The following is a 12,172-nucleotide window of genomic DNA, read 5'->3' as shown; positions in this document are numbered from 1 at the left end:
CAATATATAGTGATTGTTCCACCATTGATCATAACACAGAGGCCGGCTTTATTGTGAAAAAACCTAACCTGCCAAACTTAACAACTTGATGATATATATGGGCAACATCACCAATTTCATGTATATATTCCTTAAATGCAACCTTTTTGTTTTGATACTCTTTCAGGGTAGGTTATTCAATGGACAAGAAATAGCAGTGAAAAGGCTCTCCGTAAATTCTGGACAAGGAGATTTGGAGTTTAAAAATGAGGTCTTGTTAGTGGCAAAGCTTCAACACCGAAACTTAGTTAGGCTCTTGGGTTTCTGCTTGGAAGGAGTTGAAAGGCTTCTTATTTATGAGTTTGTCCCTAATGCAAGTCTGGACCACATCATATTTGGTATTTATGCTTCAATGTTCTTTTTGTACAACTTTAGCTTTAACTTCAAAATTTTACCATAAAATCTCATTCTTGTAACATACAAGAAACATTGTAACCTTGGTTTGAATTGAACATGCAGACCCAATCAAGCGTGCACAACTAGATTGGGATAGGCGCTACAAAATCATAGTAGGCATTACTCGAGGGCTCATTTACCTTCATGAGGATTCACGGCTTAGAATTATTCATCGTGATCTCAAAGCTAGTAATATCTTGATAGATGAAGAAATGACTCCCAAGATATCAGATTTTGGCATGGCAAAATTGTTTGGGGTTGATCAAACACAAGGCAATACCAGTCGAATTGTGGGGACCTAGTAAGTACTCGACAAGGCTACATGGCTTATATTATAATTGTGTCAATCTATATCAATAATCCAAAGTTCTCATCGAAGTTAGTGATCATAAAACCATCATATATTATTCTTGTTTCGATATGCAGTGGATATATGGCTCCAGAATATGCGATGCATGGGCACTTTTCTGTGAAGTCAGATGTCTATAGTTTTGGTGTCTTAGTTCTGGAGATAGTGAGTGGACAGAAAAATAATTCCTTTCGTCATGGCGAGAACATGGAGGATCTTCTAAGCTACGTAAGTACTTAAACTATATGCATAATGCAACCAAGAAAAATAATTTATCTCTAACTATATTTCTACGAATTTCACAATGCAGGCATGGAAATGTTGGAAGGAAGGGACAGCTTCAAATCTAATAGATCCCGCGTTGACGAACGGTTCAAGAAATGAAATAATGAGATGCATCCATATTGGGTTACTATGTGTGCAAGAAAATATACCCGATAGGCCAACCATGAATGCTATTGTTCTAATGCTTAACAGTTATTCAGTCACTCTTCCAGTACCCTCACAACCAGCATTTTTCAGAGATAGTAACGTTGGATCTGACATGACTTTGGGATGGAAGAATAGTTCGGAGGTGATTACAACCGGGTCGGATCGATCCAATGGCAGCTCTGTCAAAGCACCAGAAAATGAGGTTTCATTGATCACTGAAGTATATCCTAGATAGCTTCTTAAGATGAAAACTGCATTTCTAAAAAAAGATTATAATGTGTAATTTACCATTTATTTGGTCATTTTTCTTTTCAATGGTTTAGGTAATTTGCAATAAGGCTTGTAATGTAAAAGAGATAGACCAAGAGTTGTTTTGGGACCAGTCTACCAATCACTGTAGAAAGTTAACCAATCAAACGAGGACTTTGATTAATTGGACTTGAATTTTCTCCCCTCCTATTTCTCTCTCCTTTCATTTTTTTTTTCAAAAGTAATTATCTAACTGCTTGGAGGTGTGCCACATATTTAATAAGCCTTATTTTGTTTTATATTGTTTTTGTTCCACAATCATTCTTCTTCTCCACCCTTGTTCACGCCACCACTTAACCTTCCTCCTCTTGCACACATCCGCCACGGTTTGACCATCTTCTCTCTCTATTGGTGTTGAAAAGATTCAAACATTTGATGAAAAAAATTGTCGTTCATGGTTTATTGTTTCAAATGGGTTTGAATAAAAGCAATAAAAAAAATAAAATAAGGCTCATTGAATGTGTGGCTTAACTTCATACCAAAAGATTTCTTTTCAACGGTCTAAGCTGAAAGGAGGGGATAGAAGCCTGATTAATTTGGCAACTCGCCAACCACTCCCATCTCTATCAACCTTCTATGACTAATCTTCATCACATGCGTTGCATAAAATGAGACAATGAAGATCTAAAAAATAAATAGTTTTGACTATAAAATAAAATATTGTGGAATTAGTCCAAACCTATAACGTCATCTTAAACTATTGACCTTTTATCGCATGAGCGCTTATATATTCATTTTTTTTCCTTTTGACTAGAGTTAGTAACTAATTAGCTGGGTGGAGTGAAATGTATGCTGCAAAGAAATCATGACTAGTTCAACTAGTTAATTGTCATTTACCTTCACAATTACTTTACCCTAAACAAGAAAGACGAGGACGAAAATAGTGCAAGCATCATAATTTGTTGCAGACTTCCACTAAACTGAACGGATTCTAATTTGACGACAATGAATATCCAGAATCAACTTTTGTTTGATCTTTTTCACCTGTATTTGTCTTTTATGTTGTTATTTTCCATGATCACTTTTTGGTAGACATAAAATTGACTTCTACTGATCAAGAGAAAGAAAAAAGAATGCTCCCATTACCATCAGTTATATCTTCAAAGAGTAAATACTAAGGAGATTAAATTTGTAAATAAAATTTTATAAGTTAAATGATATAGAAGTTGATGATTGAATTATTTCTTAAGTGTGACATCTCACATCGCCCAGGGGAGTGATCCTTAAATATATATTTTCATCCTTACCTAGCACGAGGTCTTTTGGGAGCTCACTGGCTTTGGGTTCCGTCGGAACTCCGAAGTTAAGCGAGAAGGTGGCCAGAGCACTCCCATGATGGGTGACCCATTGGGAAGTTGTTCGTGAGTTCCTAGAAACAAAACTGTAAGGGACTCAGGGCCCAAAGCAGACAATATCGTGCTATGGTGGTGGAGTAGGCCCGGGAAGTGATCCGCCCCAGGCTGGGATGTGACATTAAGTGTTGATAAATATGTTTATTTTCTATTGTTGACACATCATTAATTAATTTGGTTTGCAAATTTTATCTACAAAAATTTAGCCTTCCTCGCAATACTCGTATCCAAAACAATTTTTTTTTCAAATGAGATCCTTGTAATGTCCTAGCAGGTTTCACCTTCTACATTATAAGGGTGATTGCTTAGTAAACAACTTTTAAGATCACATTATGTGTGTCACTAATAAAAATAAGCATGTTAATCAACACTTAAGTAATAATTCACTTAAGTAATAATTCAATCATTAATAATCACGTCATATGATTTACAAAATATAATTTAAGTATTCCTTAACATTACCGTTTTCACTAATCAAGATTAGAAAAGACTAATTGGAAAGGTTCAAGTAGGCAAGGACCCAAACAGCAAAAATTCACTGCTCATTCTCCGCCGCTTGCATGATATATATATTTGACCGACCAAAAACAAATCACCTTAGGTCTTGGTCTTTCTTCATATAAAGCGTTCAGGATCTAGACGATGGATTTGGTGCTAATTAATTATGTCCTGCTAATCAAACAATACCAGCATGCATACATGACATATGGAATTAGGGTTTATCAAGTTAATCTGTCAGCCATCTGGACTTCTGCTTTTGCCCATTGACAGTGACATTCAAAATGGTTCATGGTTTTGATTTTCTCGTATTATATTATAAGGTTTTTGAATCGTATTAATTTATATTTTCGTATTATTTGAACATATATAGGTTCTTTAAATTAATGACTTTGCAAGTGTGTAATTCGATATATATGTAAGCCACATTTATATTATTATGTGTAAGATTAAACTTATCAAAAATATAAGTTAAAAGATTAAGCTCATGAACCACAAATTTATACAAGTATTAAAATCACAATTCGATAAACACAATAACAAACTAACCCGTAAAAGCAGTAGAAGAATAAGCCAAATCAGACTTCAAACAGTGCACCTTCTCCTCTCTTGCAAAACCAAAAGTACTCAAACTAACAATAAGTCTTAGTTCAATATTGAGCGTATGTTTTGTGAGAGCAGTGACTTATGTTTTTATACTAAACATAGATTGCCCTATTACAATCCTACAAGGAATACAAGACCAAATCCTTGTATAAGTATGAGTTCTATTCTCGAGCCAACAGTAGAGTTTCAATCCAAACCAAAGTTGAATTAACTCTTATAAACACATTAAGGCCTCTTTATACCAATCTAAAATAACAATGATTATTACTAAACTGTAAGAATCACACTCATACTCTAACATTCTCCTACTTGAGTATGATTCACAACAGTAAATAATCATCTCAAATTCAATATAAAGGTGATCACATAAGTCATTCTTCAACCACAGTAGTACATAGACACAACCAACTTACATAAACCAAAACAATGAATTTATAATTGCCTCTGCAACACAATATACAAATTTAACTTACAAATCACAATGTCTAGTTTATGTTCATAGCAATGTATCTAAGCTCAAAAGTAAACCAAGACATACTCCCACTCATATAGCCACCAAATCTTTTGGATAACAAAAGCTTAACCTCACATACACCTTATCTATGCATTTTAAAGTATTGAACTTAAGAATCTTTTCTGTTACATCGCAGAATTAACTCAAAAGTCACAACATACTTAATTTGCACTTTGTAATTATGTGAACCAATATAGCAAAACCAAACCAATTTGCTCCCACTTATCTAGGCCATACTCAACACAACCAAGTTAAGTAAAAGATGTGGTATAGCAACTATATTAACTAAAAAATCATTCCAATACAATGAATGACTAATCAGAATCCATATGGAAACCAAATTCATTTCCTTTTGAATGCTAACCGACATAATAGGATCCTTCTCATTACTTAAACAAATTAAGTAACACGAATAATTCAACCAAATGAATTATAATGGCCGGCCTAATTCTTAGCTTTATGCTTACATTCGAACATATGATTCTCCCACTTAAGCATAAGCAAAATGTACTGCACAACCAATAAAGAAACCAGAGATATGAACCAATTGGTTCCTGATTCCTCACCAATTGCATAATCTTAGTTTAGTCATATACACCTAAACCATTATGCAAATAGTCTATGTATCAAAAGATAGTCACAATCCATTCGGAAAAACTTATCTCACATAAACCCAAAATCACTAGTTTCAACAATGATCAAAATCAGAATAGCAAGCACAATATTTTTGCATTCAATTTGATCCTAACTAGTTCAATATCTAGTTCAATATCCATCGAGCAAGATCGACCAAATTTTGATAATGTCTGGATATATATCACAACAACATGTCTTGATTAAAACGAGATAATCAAGACCACTATTTCTTCTGGAGAACTCAAGGTTCATCTTCCTCCATATTTGTGATTTCAATCAAAACATAATAGCGGAAGCATGCATCATAAATGAAATCACAAATATACATATACAACAAGCATGCATCTTAAACTCCATGATTTTCACAATACAATATTAAGCACATCCTTTCTTATGAATTCATAAATTAAATCAATATGCATTCGGCAATGTCAATTTGTATTGTACATAATAACTAAGGTGATGGTAACCCAAATTAAAATTCCTATCGTTAATTCAATGTCAACACCACAAGAATGTACACCAAACAAGTCTATAAATGACCCCATAGAGGGTACATAAATTGAATACCTAATTTATTTATTTTCAAGTATACACCATGAATGATATAATATGCCAACCATAAATCATGTGCCCAAAATAATGAATAAATTGCATACTCAAAAACATGCATATTTATGTTTACATATACTTTTATAAGAAAATAATAATGAGAATGAAATCACGACCATTAGAAAAGCCCAACTTTATAGCCGCAAAAATTCACTTGAGGCAATCAATAAAACATATCAAAAGATGATTTCAAACATCTCACATAAATCACAAGTTGGCATCTATATAGGGATTTCGAGTTTAATCATGCCTTCACAATATATATAAATAAACAAGCATACTCGAAATAACAAAAGCCCTAATTCATCATGCTCTAACTCATCACACTATAATCATGCATATAAGAGAACAATTAATCATGCATGAAACAGTGAAATGAGTTACCCGAATGCATCACTGGACCCGTATTAGTCAACCCGACCAAGATTCCTCGACTCCACATCAACGAAACAAACTATCCATCAATGCTTGAGAACCGTCCATGTAAATTACCTTCACTCCAGATTCACATGGATCCCGTAATATTGCAGATTATTGAAGTAAATCTCCAGTGTTACAAGTTCGCCGAACCAAAATCATCGTCAAAAGTTATCGGCCCGTATCTCGTCAACACAAATTCCCGTAAAAAAATTATGAACGTTAGTATCTCTTAGAATATGTTAGACAACATATAAATGTCTTTAAACCAAGAAACCTCAAAACCAATATTTCATAATTACAAATACACAAGTTGCATTCAAGATAATCCTTATAGAAATTACAAATAATAGTTTCTTGCCTCAAAACTGATTGTGTCACATGCATTAATGCTTCATTAGTCTAATATCAAACCATTAATTTAATAACCACAACAAATAAAAAGGTTAATTATTAGACTAACCATTAGATGCATCAAGACACAAAACCATGGCCTCCAATATCGACATATGCAATTCAATATATATTGACATATGTACAATAACAATTCTATTAATCCTAAGATTTATACATGATAACATAAGTTGACAATAATCCAAATTAAAAATCTTCATACCTTTAATTCATTGTCAACACCATCATCAATTATATACATATTCGTAAGCAAGTCATTGGAGAAAATAATGACAGCTACATATCATTAATCTTATGATTTTCCAGTAAGATGACAAAATAATTATTTGCTTTCCGATTCATAATGGAATATACATTTTGTAAATGGCTAAAAGTTTATTGTCGCAAGACTCATTGTAGGCGGTCAATAAAACATCTACCTTATATATTTATTTGTATGTGTTGCTCCATAGCACCCACAAGCTTTCATATTTGACAAAAATTAATATCACGGATTTGAACCGTATAAATAATACATGATATGCAGTCAATTCTATTAATTCCAACCCAAACTTGACATAAATCAATCCAATTGAAAATCAATAATTGACAATAAGAAGTGTGTTGTTCCATAAATTATATATACCAAGATCCCGATATGAAATAATACGCTCAACCATTTATACTTACGAAACTTGTGTATAATGCCGCACACCATATTTATAATCGAAGTCTATCAAATTGAATTGATTCATTATCCCTTCATTCGTTTGGCAGCAACATGCCAAAGTTACAAGACTATATGCGGCAAACATGATATTCATTACAAGAAACTCAATTCAAAGTCCAAAATTTCTCACAAACTAAGCCTGAACCCTGCTAATTTACCGTCACGTATTTTGCTCTTTTAATTTAATTCTTTCAATTTGAATTCAAGAGCAAAAATCTTAGGCTCTGATACCACATGTAAGATTAAACTTATCAAAAATATAAGTTAAGAGATTAAGCTCATGAACCACAAATTTATACAAGTATTAAAATCACAATTCGATAAACACAATAACAAACTAACCCGTAAAAGCAGTAGAAGAATAAGCCAAATCAGACTTCAAACAGTGCACCTTCTCCTCTCTTGCAAAACCAAAAGTACTCAAACTAACAATAGGTCTTAGTTCAATATTGAGCGTATGTTTTGTGAGAGCAGTGACTTATGTTTTTATACTAAACACAGATTGCCCTATTACAATCCTACAAGGAATACAAGACCAAATCCTTGTATAAGTATGAGTTCTATTCTCGAGCCAACAGTAGAGTTTCAATCCAAACCAAAGTTGAATTAACTCTTATAAACACATTAAGGCCTCTTTATACCAATCTAAAATAACAATGATTATTACTAAACTGTAAGAATCACACTCATACTCTAACATTATGGACATAAAAATCTCATTAATATTGGAGCTTTGACTTCTCCTAAATCAATCTTCAACAGATGATTGAACAATTAAAAAGTGAATTTAGAACCCAATGATCCATTTCAAAGTACTTAAAATTTGAAGAGTGTAAAATGTAATTGATCCATCTTTTTATCATTCGTGGATTTGAGAAAAGCATATCCTGGTACAAAACTACAAAAGCACTGCCTGCCACACACTAGATAAGCTATCAACTTGGGAGAAGGATTATTTCCTCTCTTTTTCCCCTCCCTTTTTCTCTCTTCTTATTTGAACAGTCACAGTTAAGTCACGTCAACATCTTATATTAATTTTTTATAGAAAGAGAAACACAAAATAAAGACTCAGACACATAATACATAGACAAACCTTCCAGAAAAGAAATAATAAATACATATGGACCAACCCACATTGACATGCACAGTAATTGCAATGATCAAGACTGTAACACTGCAAAAGCGCGTGTCAAACAATAAAAATGAGAAAAAATAAAAATGAACTGAAACTTACACATATGCAGTGAAATCGATGACTTATAAGGTTTGTTATTTAGATTGACACGAATTGGAAATTTAGGAGATCTCGAAGATATATTGAAAGTTCATAAAAAATAAAAAATAAACAAGACAACGTACTCTCTATATCTGCTTAATTACTTCTTTGACTAACATCCCTTATGATTTTTGCAGGAAATAATACGAGTAACATAACAACAAAAGTGTCACCATCATCGTTCTTGGGATTGCTATTGTCGCTATGCTTGTCATCGGCATTCGCATTTTCTTAAGAGTGTGGAAGCGATTGGTGAAAATGCATGTTCAATTTTGTTTCATTTTTGACATACATTTAGCGAGTGTAGTAATTGTTGGTAAGTACTCGAATTTGTATCCATTAAAACCAATGTTATAAGGATTACTCTAATAATATGCATTTCTTTTCAATAATCTGGGGTTAAGATATATATAATTTCATCTCAATATTTGAGTTCTTTTAAGGTGAGAAGCAAAGTGTTTGATTAAATTCCTATCGAGTTTGTCTATAAGGATTACTGTACGATTTAATGCAATGGTGGAGCCACAGTTATTGTAGTCAGCTGAATTCAACGATCTTGAATTTAAGATATACAATTTGACAAAAAATATTTGAGTTCTTTTAAGATGAGAGAGCCTTTTGTAAAATGTCTGACAAAAGTTTATTTATGTAAGATCGTTCTTTGTATAGCAAGAAGCATATAATGTTTGTATGCGGTTCAATATCTTAATGGATAAGGTGTTGGGTTTCTGCCCGTACATTTCGAGTTCGAAACTCTAATCTTCCTTAAATTAATATAATAGTTTCAACACCTTTCGTTAAAAATTTTAAATTAAATTAAATAAGGAATTTTAACACCACAAACGTCCGTAATAATAAAAAAAACCTATAACGGATTCATACCCAGGCCCAACGGAATTGGGCAGCTCGAAGGGAGCCCAACTGAATACGTTGGAGGGGAGGGACAATTTCAAATCTAATAGATCCCACAACGAGGACTAGTTCAAGAATTGAAGTGACGAGATGCATCCACATTGGGTTATTATGCATACAAGAAAATACAGCTGATAGGCCAACCACGAATCCTATAGTCCTAATGCTTAATAGTTACTCAGTCACTATTCCAGTACCCTCACAACAGGCATTTTATAAATTATAAGCTCGGTAGAATTGGATGCGACATGTCCTTGAGACGGGAGAATAATTCAGGGGTGACATCTGCCTAGTTGGATCGATCTAAGAGCAACTGTGTCAAACACCAGACGATGAGGTTTCCATGATAACGTACTGAAGTCTATCCTCGATAGTGCTTGAAGATTTATATTTGAATTTTTTTTTTTAGGAAAAATTTATATATGAATTTATAATGTATTTTAGCCCTTTGGATTCATTTTTCTTCTAATTAACGTGTTATTGATTCCTACTGTGATAGGTGCTACATGGTGTGATTTTGATGTGGGACGGAATTGGTGTTATTTTAGGCAGGGGCCAAATTAAAATAACACCAGTTCCGTCCTATATGAGATTCATTCTTCATGTAAATGACTATGATTTGTTAAAAGAAAAAATTTATGCACACCATTTTCTCTTTATGCACACCTTTTGCTACAAGAAACAGAAGCAATAGTCACGGAAGTAATTCGATACGAGAATATGATCGTTATGATGAAATACATGCATCGTTCCCTTATTGTCGATTAAAATAACACATATATTCACGACTTATTGTCGATTAAAAGATGTACAAGTTGTTTAATTGTATTCGTCTGATATTCCTCGATGTATCGTTCCATTATTTTCAGTGAATGCATCGGTCTGCCTCCTCTAGACATACGGATGGCTAGGCCAAGCAAACGAGAAATTTAGTATTGGTTTGTTCTTGCTGATTCAATCCAGAAGTTGAATTGTATTAGTCTTCCAAGCAGGAACTAATTCGAGCTAGTCTTGTTTAATTATTTCTAGGTCGGACCAATTCGAGCACATGCACTAGACATTCCGGATTTCTCTTTGTTTCCGGATACTATTCAATTGGTCCTCAAAATTCAAAACATCTAGTGCTCGCATCTCGATCAAAGGCCAAAGTAAATTACTAGCAATCATTTCCTCAAGATTTCTAATTTTTCCAATTTTCCTTTCTATTCTTCATGATGACTCAAACTTGTTAGTTTGCAAATGGTGCTAAGTGGTGTGATTCATTTTTGTGGTAAATTGGCTCAAATTTGTTAACAGAAATTATTTATGCATACTATTTTTCTCTTTATGCACGCATATAAGTTTACGTTTGTGTTTTGATTATCGTTCAATAAATCAATCTTAATGTCATAAGTAAACACAAATGTGCTGGAGAGTAAGGTGTGCAGCAATTACTTTAGTCTAAAGTAAGAGGGGAGGTGGCACTGTGCAATTTTGGGTACATTTCATTTTGTTTACGAAAGTGACACTGAGTCTCTCTTCCCCTGCTTTTGTTGGATTTAACGCTATTTACAAAATTGCCACTGCGCTTCAGAAAGGGTATTGGGTCTTTGGGCCGGATGTGAACGACGATGGTTTTGATGGGTTGCTGCTGCTGGGCGGAGCAGAAATGGGTTGCCCGGAAAGTCGATGAGAGAGTGAGAGAGTGAGAAAACGAATGAAAATGATGGAAAATGTGGGAAAGTTTTCGTCTTGGAAGCTCGCATTGCTGAGAGAGAGAGAGAGAGAGGACAGAGAGAGTTCTTCTGCTAAATGGGTTGCTTTCTTCTAGGTGATGAAGAAGAAGGAAGCAATGAGTGTGTGTGGAGGAAAATCTGGATAAGTAAAGTAGTTATTTAATTACTGCATCTATAGTTGGATTTTTTTTTTTTAATGTTGATTTACTTATGGAAAAAACAGAGTGAGAGAGAGAGAGATCCAGGAAGCAATAGAAGGGTTGACGGGTTGGAGGGAGAGGATCGCCGGGATTTTTGACTCGGGGGCGGGTGGGTGTGGCTGTGGGAGATGCATCGGTCCGAGGGTCGTTGGGGGAGGAGAGGAGGGGGACAGAGGGACTGACAGATTGGAGAGAGATGGGAGCTACGTGTTTCGACTGAGTGGGAGAGAGATATAGGGATTTTATCCAATTTTTTGAGAGAAGGATGGACAGGGAGAGAGAGAGAGGGCAGAAAGCATGGCTGTGTGCATTTTTTGGGGTTAACGGGTTACTCCACAGGGTTGTTAAGGAGAGAATGGCTGAGGGAGGTATGGGAGAGAGTGGGTTTTCAGTTTTCACCTCTGATTCAACAGGGTTAAAATCATCGTTTATTGTTTGGTTTGCCATTTGCGTTGTTAAAACTGTGATTAATATTTTGTTGTTTCATTAAAATTGTAATGGATGTTTGTAGGCTGTTTAGTTGGGTGTTAGGGAGATTAGGCTGCTGAGTGCACTGTTCCGTACACAGTTGGAGTCGGGTTTGTGTCTTCATAAGCTAGGGGGTTGCACTGTGCTCATTTCTGTGTTTCTTCATGCTTTCCTGCTGTTTCCTTCTCAACAAATCAAATTGAGGTTGTTTTTCCGCTTCACATCGTTTGAATATCCCTCTGTTGCTAGATTGTTTCTCCATACTTTGTTGCTTCTGTATTTCTGTGGTGAGGGTGTTGGGGAGATTAGGCTGTTTTA

At 34.4% G+C, this 12,172-nt stretch overlaps 1 protein-coding gene across 44 annotated transcripts in view; it reads left to right on the top strand.

Moving 5' to 3' along the window:
• The window catches only part of LOC126623028 (cysteine-rich receptor-like protein kinase 44), a 98,650-nt gene that overhangs the window by 49,043 nt on the left and 37,435 nt on the right, over positions 1–12,172 (top strand). For 3 of the 44 annotated variants that reach the window (XM_050291756.1, XM_050291750.1, XM_050291747.1), the window contains 4 exons: positions 167–377; positions 499–736; positions 862–1,012; positions 1,095–1,358. The exons of 32 other annotated variants lie outside the window; for them this stretch is intronic. In XM_050291756.1, the coding sequence (XP_050147713.1) occupies positions 167–377; positions 499–736; positions 862–1,012; positions 1,095–1,358 (864 nt within the window). Of the gene's footprint in view, positions 1–166; positions 378–498; positions 737–861; positions 1,013–1,094; positions 1,669–12,172 lie in introns of those variants that run through there. 9 more of the 44 variants (XM_050291748.1, XM_050291741.1, XM_050291751.1 and 6 more) reach the window with 8 other exon arrangements.

This window comes from Malus sylvestris, chromosome 5, assembly GCF_916048215.2.
Source record: "Malus sylvestris chromosome 5, drMalSylv7.2, whole genome shotgun sequence".
NCBI classification, from domain to species: Eukaryota; Viridiplantae; Streptophyta; class Magnoliopsida; order Rosales; family Rosaceae; genus Malus; species Malus sylvestris.
This window is presented reverse-complemented; position numbering and strand designations above follow the sequence as displayed.